Source organism: Phalacrocorax carbo, chromosome Z (genome assembly GCF_963921805.1).
Source record: "Phalacrocorax carbo chromosome Z, bPhaCar2.1, whole genome shotgun sequence".
Lineage (NCBI taxonomy): Eukaryota > Metazoa > Chordata > Aves > Suliformes > Phalacrocoracidae > Phalacrocorax > Phalacrocorax carbo.
This window is the reverse complement of record NC_087548.1, coordinates 18,908,433-18,925,191: the sequence shown is the minus strand read 5'-3', so window position 1 is coordinate 18,925,191 and position 16,759 is coordinate 18,908,433. Positions and strand designations below refer to the sequence as shown.

Genomic DNA, 16,759 nt, shown 5'->3' with positions numbered 1-16,759 from the left:
GTGACTTCTTACCCAAACTATGCTTTTTTCAGCAGCTTATGTAACACTGGCATGCAGCCAAGAGTCAGGTGTGTTGGCACATCTCTCTGCCCAAATTAATGTGCCTAAATTAATGGTCCTTGATGACAAATTTCAGCTTTTTTAGAAGTTCAGGATGATACTTCTTTGCCTTTAACCTGCCCTATAAGAAGTATTATTTGCATTTCCGATTTGCATCATGTACCTCACCTGTAATTTTTTGCCCATAGATTTTCCACATGACGTATGATCTGGCCAGTGCTGTGGTGAGAATCTTTAATCTGATTGGAATGATGCTGCTGCTGTGCCACTGGGATGGTTGTCTGCAGTTTCTAGTACCACTACTCCAGGATTTCCCACCAGATTGCTGGGTGTCCCTAAACGGTATGGTTGTAAGTATTGTTCATTTTTCATTGTGCTTTCTAAACATTTTTCTAAACAATTAGCTTCACACCTAAGGGTAAAAACACATGCCTAATAATACACTGCCCTGGAATTTATTCAAGGTTACTTTTGGGGTTTTTTTGGCTGCCTTGCTAATGAACTAAAGTTTGTTTTGAAGCCCTCATCACCAATAAAGTATTGACTCGTCAGTAAATGAGCCAGCAAACACTTTCAGTTTTAAGGTGTTTTTAATTTATGAACCCTTATTCCCTCAAAAAAGCCACCAAAAGAAATTTGAAAACAGTCAGTTTACCAGTGCTTTCGTCAGTAGTTTCAGAATGCTCCTGAAGGTATGTTATTGGTGTTTGTTTCATCTAATGTTGTCATCTGTTTTGTAAATAACTTCTGGGTCATCTCATGATCGCTTTACCAAGTTCTTCACATCTTAACACTCAACATGAGTTTTTTCTAAGTAAAATAAGAGAAATAGAATTATTTCAATGATATTTTTGTGTGTGTGAACAGATTGTTCAAGGATGGAATGTGGCTGGGCCTTATTTATAAGGAAGGGTAATGATGTTCTGGCTTGCTTTACATGTGCCTTAAAAATCTATGGCTGTGAAGAATTAAGTAGTTTTTATTAAGTCAGATAATGAGGTAATACATAGAACATTTTCATAGGAAATACACTGAAAAAGTTGTTGAAATGTGCCTATACCAAAAAAGAAAGTGGCCCAAGCAACTCTGTCATTCGCCATCTGAAAACATGTGTGTCTCCAGTTTTTACAAGTTTAGAACCCATAAAACAGCATCTTTACTGTAGATGAGCATCTTGCTTCGTCTACATTTGTCTATCATAGAAATATAACAGTATTTATTCCTTTAGGAATGTGATATTGCGCATTACTGTGGGAGCTCGTTGGCTAAGATTGTCAGTCATACAGACAAGTATTTGCAGTCATCAAGCAACATCTTCAACGATAAGCAGCATGTTTGCTGACACCTCGTTGTGCACCTTTCCTAAAAAAAAATAGCGACATATCTTCAAAAATGGGATTGCTACAGTAAAAGTAGGTCACCAGGATACTGACTGGCACGTCTTTGCATTCTGCTGCATTCTGGGTTCTGCTCTGTAACATCTTCCATTCACATTTAGAAAGGGTACATTTTCTACCAGCTTGTTAAAATCTGGATGAAAAGCATGCTAGTGAGTGAAAGGGTACCTTGGATTATGCCTAATCGAAGTATTTCACTTTTAAAGAACACTGAACTATTAAATTCTCCCTCTTTCATAAGAAGAGCTCATTTAATTGAAGAAGGCTGCGCACCCTTTGCATATGCTCAGGGACACCTTTCTTTCTGCCTCTCCACACTCAGGCTTTTTTATGGAAACAGTAGTCTGTCTTTACTGACCACACACTCTTGGAAAGATCTTTTTTGAAAGTTATACTTTTGTTTTGTTTTGTTTTGTCTGGCAACTGAATCTGTTGCTGTTAATGAACTGGGGAGATCTGAAAATTGAGCAAGATTATGTTCGCAGCATAGACAGTCTTTTAGTCCTATGGCAAGAGGGAGTTGTGGACTGCCAGCCTGGAATCAGGAACATATCTAAGGCCACAGCTGGAGGAAGCAACTAGACCTTTCTTCTGATCCTGTCATGTTGTCATGAGACATTTCCTGATTGCTTTCAGGCTCTGGAAGTGAATTCTTTAGCACTGAATAGGCAGACAAGCCATCTGGAATATCAGTCCTCTGAAATGATAGAGGGAATAGAAGGAGGAGGATGATGATGGTGGTGATGGTTACATGCTTTGCTAGTGTATTCGAAGTCTAATTGACTGCTGACTTTGGAATGGCTTCAGGTTCCTGATAGTGCAAGAGTTTTGGGAAGCAGGGCATCTTACTCACCCAGCGTACTGTAGCACGTAACAATGTAATCTGCTCTGAATTTTAAAATGTCTGTTACTGAAATGTGATTTGGACTCAAATACTGTTGAGAAAGAAAGTCAGGTAAGAATCTTATTATTTCCTCTCCCCTTAAGTTCTTTATCTGTGAACTGGTAGTGATTGCCATGGCAAAAGGCCAGCACAGTGAGGAAGAGGAGGTCTTTCCCTAGTTCCAGCTAAAGCACTTTCTGTAAAAGTATTCCCTTCTACTCTGATTTTAATCAGAGATTTTAGTAGATTAGTAGGTAGAGATAACCCCTTGCACTTGCATACATTTGGAGTTTTGTTCACGTTTCTGAGTCAAATAATTCTGAAATACAACTGCTGTAAGAAAGGCAAAATTGCCCCTCCTTGCACTTCAATCTTTTTTGGAGTAGGGGAGGGTTTCTGTGAGCATTTCGAGTGTTTCACACTGTGGGTCCACTGTACATTCCTCAAAATGGCATTGTTGCAAGAACTAACCTCAGGCTAATACACCAATTCTGGCTTTGAAGTAAATTTTAACACTTATTCATGGTGATCATTGGTTTGATGACTTATTCAAGCCAATGTGTGCTCACCCAGAAAAAGTTAATTTTCCAATACACAAATCAGTTGCAAGCCAGAGCATTTGCAGATAACCTGATGCTAAAGGAAGTACAGATGCCATGAGGATGACATCCTGGCCTTCTCAGCTGACACGGCCACTGTACTCTTCCAGCTCATAGTTCCCTTCTGTCTTGCATATTAGGTGCTACAGGCTGCAGAGAGCAAGAACTTCTGAAAGCCTTCTCCTGAAAGCTGTTTCTTCTGTACAAGCTGATATGTGAAAGTATTCAAATTCTACAGGCGTGCTCAGGGTTTTACTTTATAAATACTGTTAAGAAATATAACATGGGTAAATTCAGTGTCGCAGAGGAATAGGTTAATGAAACCAAGCTGCATTTGGCTTACTGCCTCTCTGAACAATGCAACTGAATGCAGTTAAAACAAAACAAATCAGTTGGATTTTCATCTTTGAAAGGATCATAAAAATGACATAGTGTATCATGGAGTAGACTATGAAATGAAATGGAAAGCCTTTTCTGTAAAAGGGAATAACATCACCACTGATTAATACTGCACCAATGTACAGCCTAAGCAGTCCAACAAAAATGTTCAGATCACATTGGGTTATTATCTTCAATAATAATAATAAGAATATTGCATTGTGTCTGTACTCTCAGATTGGTCTTCATGGCCAGTTCCTGGCATTGGCCTTCATGTTGCTATAAAATGAAAGCCAGATCTGGCATCTTCCTTTAATTTTTCTAAATGTGATCCCACTTGCCCACTTCTGTATCTTTACTGCCGTTTGATTGCACTGACTTTAGTAATGCTGAGTTACGACTGACAGGCAAAATCTTGTGCTCTCCCAGAATATCAATACACTTCTCTTTAAACTTATGAAAAACGATAAATACAATATAACAGTAAGTGGCAGCTGTTTTCTTCTGCTCACTTTATGTCTTGTTCCAACCAATCCATTACAGACTAACAGTCCATTACTTCTGCGAGGGTTTATGGCTCTCAGATGCTGTGCCTTGGTTTTTTTTTAACACTAGGATTGTGAATTTGGTTCCTAAAAAATGTCTTTTCTAAAGAAGTTTCACAGACTTTCCTAATGATGCTGCCTAATTTCTCCTTGGCTCAGAAAGCCTATTACCAGAGCTCCTTGTGTGATTTATCCTCAGCTTTCTGATCTGCATTTCTTCAGACTAGTGTACTTCCATAATGACTCATAGGCAAAGCATCTTTATCATATCTCAGAGTCTGAGCCAATAGTTCTTTAGAAATTTAGGAGTAAAACTTGCAGCTGAAACCAAGGGGGGCACAAGACAGAAAAGCACAGTGATTCTCTCCTGTATTCAGTCTCTGCAAACCAAGATTCTGTGTTTTGCAATTGGTTTCAGCTGCAATGAATTACAAAAACGCAGTGTGTAAGTCCCAATGGATGAACAGTTATAGCCAGATCTTATATGGGGCAGAGTTCCTAGGCAAGTAGAGATGAGAGCTGACATTTTTGCCACTGATGCCATCTGGCCATCTGAGCATGACTGCCTGCAATAATGCATCCCTTTCAGCAGGTTATTAGGGGTTTTTTTGTATTGGAAGTTTGTTCTGGCTTTTCATATCACCTAAGGCAAAGACTCAAAGGCATGTTAGTCCTTGACATAGCAGTATCTGAAGATCCTTAACCTATATTTTCCTATTTATATTTACAATAATTGATTGTATGGTTAGGAAAACATGGGGTTCTTCAAGCAAGTTATTTACCTGACTTGTCCAGATTCTGCACATATAATGTTCCCTTAGTGAGATAAAAATCTAGCAGAGAAGTGTAGAATTTAACTTGAAGGGTGGGTTTTTTAAAAGCCAAAAGGGTTGTAAAGCTTTTGGAAAGGGCTTGCTTTGCTGGCATTTTTCATGGCAGTCAGCTGATGTTCGCTCAGCAAGAACCCTTCAGGTACTCTGGTCTCTTTGTTTTGGCTTTTCCTTACTGTCCTTGCAGTTGGATTGTTTGCAAATCTTGGGGGCCATTAGGTTTTGGATTTGGTCAAGTAGGATTTCGCATTATATTAACTGCCCTTTGTGTCACATCACAGGGGCAAAAGAAATCAGAGGTTGGACTTCGGCTCTTCATCTCTGACAGTATCAGCATTACTAGGAAAAGAATTTGGGAATTTCTGCTGTAAAGTCCAAAAGTGCCTTTCATTATAAAGTGAATGACTTAAATGAACACTTGATAGGGAGGTTCAGAAGTGCAGGAGATGGTGAGGATTTATAATGCTCTAAGAACTATGCTAACATATATATAATATGCACAAAAACTATTGAGTAGTAACGCACATTCATTTTAATTCTTAACTGTTCTTAGTAATGAACACCATTTTCAATTACACAATCACCTTTTTTCATTAAAATGTCTGCTTTACTCAGTGGAGCTCAAGGAATACATTACAGTAATTTAATGTGTTATTCAGCATTAGGTTTGCTCCTTTCTGATAATGCATCAGCTTAACACCTTCTTCCCTGTAGATGGTCTTTAGGGCAGCTAACTTTCTCATGAGATTTTTCTGCATTTGACCATTACATGATAATTATCACTTAAAGCTTCACAAATGTTTTTGAGTACCTTTTTATTATAATGCAAGGTGTTGTAGAGCCATGTTTAAAGCATTAGATTCCTCTGATTTCATTTGCAGTGCTGAGCAATAAATGCTTATGTAAATCAAATCCCACACTCCTAAATCGGATGCTTAGAAAATATGGAACATACGGGAATCATCTGATTACTAGAGGCACTGAGGATCTCATGAAGTATGCTACTACTTTAATGTATTTTATACTCATATTTAAATTTATGGATGTTGATTTAGTTATAGCAAATGCATCTAGGAACAGATAAAAGATTGAAATTACCTGACAGAGATGGACTGTTCAAAATAAGGGGAATTGCCCAACTCAGATAAGTGCTCTATTTACAACACGATTTGGGAATATGGTAATACTTATTAAAACAGTATGTAACTGACATTCTGAGAACTAAGGTACCCATATTTGGGAAATCTATAGCAAATAATAATATCCCTTCTAGTATGTGCAGCTGTTCAGAATTCAGTTATTGCTCTCTCTGGCACACAACACTGACCTAGTCACTGAGGTCAGTACATTTCTCCCTGCATCAAGATCATGAAGTAATGACCTGTTTCAGTGGGTTGGGATCAAGGCCAATATTAGCTCAGGAGAATGTATTAGTTCATGTGATTTGACACAACAAGAAACTGCAGAGAAAAATTTTGTAGACATGCAGTGCTAAATGACAAGGTATGTTTAATGCAGACTGAGGACATGTGTTAATTGCAATACCAAAATTTTATGCCAAGCTAATGAGGACCAGAGAAATAGGGTAGCTGGGGACACTGTTGATTTAACTCAGTGTGTCATGATCAATTAAGAGGAAAACAATTCAAGTTCTCATTTTACAACAGTTGCTGAGGCTTTAGGAAGACCACATAGGTTTTGGCTTATGCTTTTTTGTGTTCTCCGACAGGTTAGCATGTCATCTGCTATTGCAGGGCTAGAAAGGGAAATAATAATAACTTTTTCTTCCTACCTTCTTGCCTTTGGTGTAATAGTCTGTATAATTTTGCTGGTGTCTCCTATACTTTTGGACTGTGTATTTTTGACAGTAGGTTTCTGATGTGTGTACATAAAAACGATTAGATTTCCCGTGCCTCATACTAGTTGAAAATATTTCCTTATTTGTATTTTTTTCTGTGTATGGATTTCTGCCAACAGGAAACTGATTACAAATAATAAAAAAGTTCCTGTCATCAAACCCAGCATCTATACAGTATGCTTTGAAAGTTATTTCCATCATGGCTGTTCTTTCTTGGCCTAAAAATTGCATTCGTTTGTCCCATACTATTTTTCTTGCTGTTTCTTTTATGTTTTCTGGTTGAGATTGTATTATTTGTCTCTTTCAAGCCATGGAAAGCTGGTACAGAGCAGCATTTTTCTTATTCTTTCTAAAAATCTGAAATATAGAAGAAACTGTTTTAGATTCGATGAAAGTCAGACCTCACTGGTTCCCTAACCTAAAACAATGACAAATGCTTTAATCTTCATAACTTGATGTGTTCTTAGGTTATTGTTTTGAGGTAATTTTATTAATACCATGAGGTAATTGAAAAGTAGAACCTTTGAAGTTGAAAAATAAAGGTGCAAAATCATTTACAGGGAGGTTTAAATCTTCCTAAAAGTTTAACATTAGTGAAAGTATTCATGTTATCCATGCATATTTGGATTACAACTGAGGCAAAAATGAAAGCAGTCCTTCAGAGATGGTAGCCTCAGTTGTAATCCCACAACTCCACCAACTTCGGAAATTGTTTAGCGTTATGAACTCAACTACTGTCGTAAACCCTGCTACCTTACTTTGCTGTCACTAAAATACTTTAAACTCCATGTTGTGGTATTGATAAAATTATTTAGTGCTGATGGTGATAGTTACTTCAGTAGATATTGGAGCTCAGTGCTACAGAGAAATGACCTAAATCAGGACACCCGTGTTTGTAAGCATTGATTGTAGCATTGTGTTAATGATGTGATAATAGGTGCTAGAGGATGACTTCGGTAATGAATTAGTTGGCTACTTTGTGCGCGTCTGTTTCTTTCACATAGAAAGCTGGTCTTCCATATATGGGATAAGAATAATGAAACAATCAGTTAAAGGAGGCATGCAAAAGCATATTGATGTACCTAATAGATACTAACTTATTTCCACGCTTTTTGTTCATTATTGTAAGAGGTAGTAGGAAATTATCAAGTTGTGGAGGCAAGGAGGGACTTGCCCATTTATCATCAAAATTTAATTTCCATGTTTCCCCCTCAAGAATCAACCCAACTCATAAATGGCTATATTGTAGTATATTGTGAAGGGCTTTCTGATAACTGTAGATTACAAAATATTTTATGTATTCTTTCAAGTTTAAGGCTTACAAGAATCTGCACAATGTTAATGTTGTGTTTGATAGACATTCTAGGGGAAAATAATAGACATCATAAAGCATGCCTTAAGCCATTTCTTGAAAAAAAAAAGTAAACTAAAGCAGAAACGTAAGTTGGACCTCTCACATTTTAAAACCTTTTATCTCTCGTTTGCCTTAGAATGAATATTCAGGAGAAGGTATCAGCACCACATGGCCAAATGCAGCTTTTCTGTTGTAGAAGAGAGTGTTCCCTTTGTTCTGAGGGAGCTAGATCTGTCTACTTTGCTCTGTCTCTATAAATTTAAGAGTAAGTGTTCATCTGCATGTGGTGGTATTCCAGTTTGAACAGGGATATTAATGTGGAACAATTATTCTGAAGTATCTCTCCATGGGTGGCCTTTTCTCTTGTGATTGGCATATCCAAAAAACTGAACCCTTGGAATATTTATGCCATAGCAGGTTTCCCAGAATAAATCCAGATGTAGATATAACCAGATGAATAGTATTCATATACAGCTGTTCTTCAACAAATATTTCTCTTTTTCCTTACAAACCTACATTAAAAGCAGTCTAATTCTAGATCTGTATGCTTGACTGTATATGTCATACTACGTGTATCATACTATCTATGGTTGTATAAAGATAATTGGCTTTGCACAAGCTGTATATTATTGCCAAGGTGGTCATTATCAGCCATATCACAATCAGGTTTTCTCAAGAGCACTGATTTTACTGCTTTTGACTGAGACTTTTGCCATATCAAATCTGAAATTTCTACACATGGCTATTTAGCACCTGACTCATCCTAATATCTAAAGTGCATCTGGAGAGAAGTCTCTATTGAGATGTAATTAGACATAAAAATTGGCTACCCGAAATTGTGTGTTTAGGATGCTGACATTTCACATTAAAAAAAAAAAAAAGACACTCTGTTCTGTGTCACGTGCTTCTGAACCAAGGCCTTTTCATACATCAGACACTTGAGATATTTTTGTTTCCATTGACCTGTGTCCACTAGACCTACATCAGTATTTATAGGATCCTTAATCTGGATTCCCAAAAGCCCAGAGGGAGGCAAGAGGGTATCATAGCAATGTTTTTTAAATCTGGTTATTTCTGAACTTCTCCTTACATGGAAATTTTAATATTTCATATTTTCACTTTAATTCAGAACGAAGCTAAAAGCAAAACAAGGAGAATTCCCTGTAGAACTGAAAGTCTCGATTTGCATCCAGTTCTGGCTACCAAAACGTGAGAAAAGCAGGAAATATATGGCACTATTGTTTTCTTCTTTTGTTTTAATCTACTGATTTTCCTTAATGTGTGAACTGGTTTTGCTCATACTTTTTATACATAAAAGCCAGGGATGTACACAACTCATTTGGATTTAGACTGCATGTATTTTGCTTGTTTTAAAAGAGTAGAGTAATTTTCCCCAACATTGCTCCCTTTCCCTACCCTTTCCTGCCCTTCCTGCTTTCTGCACATACACTCGTTTGAGCAGACTAAACCTGAAGTAATTCAAGTAGAGGTATAAAACTTTCAGAAAATAATGTGATTTAATAGAAAAGATGGCAAGGATTTTCTGTAGGAGAAATACAGTAATATTTCACAAATTTTACATTATCATGAGTAAATTTTGAAGGATATCTTCTAAGTAGTCTGTGTACAGATGTCTATGTATTACTTACATAAGCAAGCAGTGACAGCTGTCTTTTATCAATTACTTTAAACATTAAATGCGTCTTACATATATTTTGTTTTCTTTCTGCGATCTGGATTTTTATGTTTGTTTCATTACTGTTTAGAAGATACTACTGATAACATAAGGAAAAGAACAGACCCTGTGGTGAGACTTTGTCTGCTCCATATACCACTTTTAATAATTTGCACTGCGTTTTTTTTTCTCATGTGGGAGGAATAGCAATCTTAGCATTAAAAAGTTGCTGAGTATCTATTTAAAGAGACTGCTATAAACTGTTTACTTTTGTATTTAATCTAGCTGTAATAATAAAACAGGTTTCCCTAAATGTCAAAAAAAACCATTACTGACATTACCTTAATATTTTTTTCTTTTTGTTTTGAATGGCTGGGGTTTATTACAAAAGGTTTATCGCAATCTCATATGAATAGGATTGGAGCAGAGAAGGATATACACTATCAGGTCCAGTTCAGTAACACAATTTTACCTATGTTTTGCACTACTGCTGATACAATGAGAGAGAAGCTTTGAAACAGTCTCTTTGAGAATCACCGATTGATATTTGGATGAGACAATAGTTCCCATATTCCTCAGAGATGACTCATGTACCTTTTCTAGTCCATCTCATGTATGCTTTTCGTCCATCCAAGGTGCCTTAATCTGTTATAAAATAAGTTAATGTAATTTCTCTCAGATTTCCATAAATTTTTCTCTCCTTTTTTTGTATTTTTTAGGCAAAAATACATTAGAGTATAGTCATTGTCTTTGGTCTTTTATATCTGGGAGGGGATGAAGTTAGCCTGCGTTTCAGGGTAGCCTAGCTCTTTCACAGCAGTACATATAATCAGAAAAGGATTATCAATATTGATATAGATAGGGAGGGACTTCCATGACTGTTTTTGAACAAGTTTCTACTTAAAAGTGGTATTTTCAAGCAGATTCTACTCAGACTGCTAGTTCTGTGTTACAGAGAGTAATTGTGTAGTAGTCAGGAATAAAGGCATAGCTCCAATAATTTACCACTTTTTGCAATAATATGTAATCTCCCTATGCATATCTCTAACAGTAAAAACCTTTTGAATTTATTGCTTAGATACAACTAGAAAAGTTATGCCAAGTCTAAACTCAGTTAAATGTTGCTGAAACATTGACAGAAGAATATTTGAGGGAATTTTCTGTTTAATAGCTTTTTCCAGACATTCAGAAATAAAGTTTATGGTGCAAGATAAAAACCTTTGGTGGGAGGAAAACGTATATTTAAATCAGATTTGTGTGAAGAGAAGATGCAAGAGCTCACCCTGGAAAGGTACACTTAAGGGCAATGGGCAGGCTTGCTACACTTCAGTAGTTAAGGGCAGATTTGGCACTGGAATTTTTGGACCTATGCAGATGTTTCTCTGCAAGCTGTCATATACCATTCACCTAAACTCTGCCTATCCCTTACCCTCATCTCTGTATATTAAACACAGGTGCAATACAGAATATTTAAAATGTGCCTTTACTTGTTATTTTCTAACACTGATTGTCATGCCTTTACTCTTGCAACAAGGCCATCCTGCTGCTACATACTCTTTCATGCCTAAACAGAGTAGAATAAAACTTACTCTAAAAGTAATTAGTTTATTTCTGAGTTGTGTGAATATGCAAGGATGAGGTCACCTTAGGCTTTGGCAGTCAGTATCTTTACGAAGCAGCTGTTTATGGAAAGGGTAACATATACATGCTGACTGGAAGTGCAGCCTGGCCATGCCACATGTCCTCAGAAATAACAGCATAACTGCACTGCTCCTTGCTGAACAAGTTTTGCAGATCAATAAAATATATTAACTCTAAACCAGCTTAGTTGAATTGTAAAGGCAAAACACACACACAGAGAAATAATGTGGCGAGGAGAAAGAACATCTGAAGCTGAAGTCTCTTTTTTTAAAAAAGTACGAGCCAGTGCACTTGTCCATCTCAATGTGATTTGAGGAAACATAAAGGTGGCATGTATACAAATCAATATAAGAGGAAGGATTTCTAGGGATTAACAAAGCTTGTTGGTTTTACTTTTTTGCTTTTAAAATCTTTCAGACATCAAGACAGAAAAAATACCATTTAAATTACTTATGTAGTGACACTGAATGCGTAATCTGAATGATCAACGAAATATGTATGGTATCACTGAAAAATCACCCAAATATAATATAACCCATGTTTTTAATCAGTAATGACTCTCAGTTTTATTTTAAAAGATGTCGGAAAACAATGGCTTTTTGCTGTTTTGAAGAATGAAATCTCCTTTGATATACTTCCTCTGATGAACTTCCTCCCGGGGAGTGATTTTGTTCCTTTTCACAGGTTTAATTCTAAAGGTTGGATCTGAAAAGTACTTTATTTTCTTTTTCTATCAAGAATTCTCATATTTTTAGTGTAAACTTCAGAAGGAAGAAATAGCCATGTGATCTGAAGAAAGCAGCGTGGCCAGCAGGTCAAGGGAGGTGATTCTGCCCCTCTGCTCCGCTCTGGTGAGACCCCACCTGCAGTGCTGCGTCCAGCTCTGGGGCCCTCAGCACAGGAAGGACATGGAGCTGTTGGAGCGGGTCCAGAGGAGGCCACAAAAATGATCCGAGGGCTGGAGCCCCTCTGCTGTGAGGCCAGGCTGAGAGAGTTGGGGCTGTTCAGCCTGGAGAAGAGAAGGCTCCAGGGAGACTTTGCTGCAGCCTTTCAGTACTTAAAGGGGGACTATAGGAAAGATGGGGGCAACTTCTTTAGCAAGGCCTGTTGTGACAGGACAAGGGGCAACAGTTTTAAACTAAATAAGGGTGGATTTAGACTAGATATAAGGAAGAAATGTTTTACGATGCAGGTGGTGAAACATTGGAAGAGGTTGCCCAGAGAGGTGGTCGATGCCCCATCCCTGGAAACATTCAAGGTCAGGCTGGATGGGGCCCTGAGCAACCTGATCTAGGTGATGATGTCCCTGCTCACTGCAGGGGGGTTGGACTAGATGACCTCTAAAGGTCCCTTCCAACCCCAACTATTCTGTGATTCTATGATTCTACGAAATTAGGTTTGATTCAAGACCATTTTAAATCTAATTTCAATGAAATGGGAACTTCAGTCTGTAACATTTTGGTGGGAATTATGAAACTGTTTCTGTTTGTAAGTCAGCTAAAACTTGTCAGTACCTATGTGCTTGGAGGATGCAAAACATGGTTGCAATAAAAATAAATTATTGTTATCACTGTTCATACTTAAAACCATACATAATGCTGTGAGTGGCTAGATTTAATAACATAAGACATTGACATGGTGCTGGTTTCAAGGCAAACATAACGGAATTTCTCTTAAGTGAATTGTTTTATTACTTTGTTTCAATGGACCCACTAAGAGTAAAAAAGACTATTCATTATACTAAACTTTTAATAGATACCAGATTTTTAAGATCAATCTTGTCATTTAGCCCATGTCCAGCAAATATGAAGCTTCTAGTTAAGAAAGTTTTCGAACCATCTGCAAGTTAGATAACACAATGTTTTCGTAGATATATACTGTTTTCATTAGAATCTGGGTCATTTAAGATATTTCCAATTTAACATCCTCCACAACCTTTCTCAAGCAAAATAGATGTCAAAATGTGGATATTCAAATATGTGTACTGAATTCAAGAACTCTTACTCTCATTGCATGCTGTCTGCTGTATAACTTTATCCATATAATTGAATAATTATGAAGTTTGCATTCTGAGCATTCCTCTGGTCTCATTAGGTATCTTTTCTTATCTCTCGCTTGCTCCTAGCTGTGGTTTATGATACCATCTCACTGTAGTATGCTTACATTAAAGCCACGGTGTTGGAACTGAATTCACCTAGTCAAATCTCCAGCACCTCCTACAGAGCCCCACTGACTTTTCTCAGCCTTTGCATTGGCAAAGCTGTATCCTAATCTGAATGTCAGGTCAACTGCAAGAGGAAAACCATGGATCATAAAATAAAATCATAGCTTGAGAGAAGAGACTGTCCTTAGGAATCTTATTTTCTCCACTGGATAGGAGCAAGGAGGAAATGGGGAGGCATGGCCATCCACTAAAACACAGGCAGGATAGCTCAAGGAGCTAATGGAGGTGGCTTTAGCTGAACAGGATCCTGCTGCAGCTGATGGAGAGAGAAATGCTCCCCGCAGGTGATAAAGAGCACCTGCATTAAACTTCTACTCCGAATCACCATCTGCAGGAGTCTGATTTTTGCTGACAGTGTAGGGAGCCTAGGGCAGCTCACCAACTCACTTAGCCATCAAAGTGAGGTTCCTGAAGTGAGCTGATGTGAAATTTTATTATGCCTTCCTCCCCTATTGCCCATTCTTGCAAACAAAACCCAGGACAAGTTGGGCCACTGGTCATTGTAGATACCCATGTGTAAACAAGGCCAAACAAAATGCACTGTTACTATTCCTGTTCATCCTTGGGGCCATGGTGATCTTCCTGTTCCTCTCTCCCTCAGACATCAATCCTAGACCTCCCATGACTGGCCTCTCCCCAGGGTTTGTCCTCTGGATTGATCCATCTGCCTCAGCCTTACCCATTTCAGTCAGAGCATTTTCATTCTCAGTATCTAGACTGAGGAACCTGAATTCCTTCAAAACTACTCAACAGGTAGATGTTATAGTTGCTGTGCAGGATAATTTTGTGTACGTTCCTGTAACCAATGTGTGCAATTTAATTCTTAAATGCAGTGAGTTTCTTACTCTTTATGTTGCAGCTATGAAAGTATCACATATGTTTTCCATGCATTTCTGTACAGTTAAATGATATTGCCATTTGAACAGGTGTCTCATAAATACTTACTATGGAGCTGTGAGAAGGCAAGTTGGCTAAAGAAAAGTTAGACCCAGGAGAAGTAATTAATTTATGAATTAGTCCTTTTCTGTATTCATTTATCTGTGGAAAGAAAGTATAGAACAATGAAGCCTATTTATGACTTGGCCATAGCTCTTTACAAATCTGACTTATTCAAAGTACATTTTTTTCTCTCTTCTTTAGATAGATAATAAAAATCTTAGTGGTGGTAGATTGTTTAGAACAAGGAATTAATATCTTTGAACAGCTTTTTCTCTGATCAGTGACCATCTATTTGTTTGAAAACTGTGATAGCAAGAGAGGTTATATGCCACATGATCACTCATCAGGTGAAAATAATGCAGCGAAACAGTCTATACAAAAGACTGAACATGAAATTAGAATTATGCATCAGTGGCTTCAGTGCATCTCACTTTTTGGTGATGAATACAAGAGGTTTTGGGGAAGAGGTGGGCAGAGGAAAGAGGAGAATAAACTAAAGACAAAATGAATGTGTGACTGCATCCAGGTTAATGATTCTGCTGTTGAGACTTCATTCATGTGGGACCACAGGATGGACAGAGTGGCTGTGTAAAGTCCGGCCAATGGTCTGTCTGGCCCCTTTCCAGGGGTGGCAAGGAGCAGATGCCCAGGGAAGATCAAACCACAGTAAGTACGGAGTGACAGTTCCTTTACCATATCCTACAAGCTTTCAGAAATTTGCTGCTGGGGAACTTGTGGATCCAGAGCTGGTGTCCATGTGTTTAATAGCCACTGCTGTGTGTATCTTCCAGTAGTCTGTCCAATCACTTTTTGAGTCCATGTGAATTTTGCTATTTGGCCAGAAGCGTGGGCACTGTGTAACAGCGTCATGACTCTGCCGGACTGCCATGGTTTTGAAGCTGGCCTTGCAGGCTGTCCTTGGAACTGTGCTCTGCACTGGGGTGACTTTACCTGAGAGAACCCAGAGTGACCAAGTGGGCATGGGCTGTTGGTTTTACAGGGGCATCCCTGCCTTTAGAGCTGGAACTGGGATGTGGGTGCTCCTCACATCTTAGGTAAATGCTACAGGGTCCCTCTGGTGCTCTGTCAACTCCCTCAAGGGCATTAAGAGAAAAGAGGAGCATGTTCCCCTTCCTTCCCCTCAGAATATGAAGTTGGTACCTGAAAAGTTAAGACATTCTTCTGCGACTTAGGTTAACCTCCCTTCTGGTAGAGGAGGGAAATTAAATTTTTTTGAGTCTCTAAGTCTTTTTTTTTTTTTTTTTATGCCTAGATATCACTTTGTGGGCAGCATTTAGGCTGCTAAATATTTTTTTCTTTATATTATTTTATTACCTTGAAAGGCTTGCAGACTCTGGTAAGCACCTGCAGTTTTAGGACATCTGAATTTAAGAACAGGTCATCAGCAAAACTCAGATGCGTTCTCAGAAAAAGAAAAGCCTCTGACCTAGATCCAGCCTACTTGCTCTGACACAGAGGTTTGTTCTTTTTGTAGAGACAAAATAGGATTTCAGCTGCAAAACTCGTCTGCTTCCTGTTGTCACTGCCTAATAAAATAATGCACATCTTTTTGTGGGACGTAGTATTTGATGAAGGACTGTGATTTACAAAAAAAAACCGAAAACAAAACAGACCAGCCTCTTGAGGGCTTGGCTATTTAGTAAGTGAATTCCTGAAGAACTGTAAACTAACCAGATGTAGCCTAAAGTTTCAAAGGCATCAGGTTAGGAAATAAATTAAAAAACAGACAAGAAAAGTGTTGCCTTCAATACCAGCTAAGTGAAGAAGAATGCTTAAAAACAGCACTGCACTGAACCTCTGCCTTGAAAACTACATTACTGAAAGAGAAAATAAAACATGATAAAAATTATATCTTTAGATGAAGGAGAAAAATATTTGATTTGCCTATGCGGAGCCAATCATCACCTTACCAGGCAAAGAACCTGATTTTTAAAGCACTGCAACTCCTGATTCCTAGTCTCAACCTTTACACTGATTCTCTGTGTGAAAGTAGCATTGGTTCACCTTGATTCATTTTTAAGCAGCTTAAAACATATTCAGACCCCAGACACATTTGCCTTTATGAGGGGATTATATTAGACTGTTTTAATCCACTGTAATCTGAATTTTATTTTTTCCTAAGGACACATTCCTACAAATACTTAAAAATAAAAAATATTTTGCTAGAGTATGTATGTATATAGAACAAGGATGAAAGTATTTATTGGAAAATCAGGCTTTTAATGTTTTGAGATGTTCTTAGTGTGAAAGCATTGTGATACTATGATTTTGTGCATGTCTATGTAGCTTTCAATTTATGTTTTGTTTGCCTAGCCTTTTCCTAATAACAGCCAATAATACCCTTTCCTGCCACTT

At 37.8% G+C, this 16,759-nt stretch overlaps 1 protein-coding gene across 1 annotated transcript in view; it reads left to right on the top strand.

Annotated features, from left to right (window-relative positions):
• HCN1 (hyperpolarization activated cyclic nucleotide gated potassium channel 1) overlaps positions 1 to 16,759 on the top strand; it is a 202,580-nt gene that overhangs the window by 105,347 nt on the left and 80,474 nt on the right. The window contains exon 3 of the mRNA XM_064438625.1: positions 249 to 410. Within this exon, the coding sequence (XP_064294695.1) occupies positions 249 to 410 (162 nt within the window). The remainder of the gene's footprint in view (positions 1 to 248; positions 411 to 16,759) is intronic.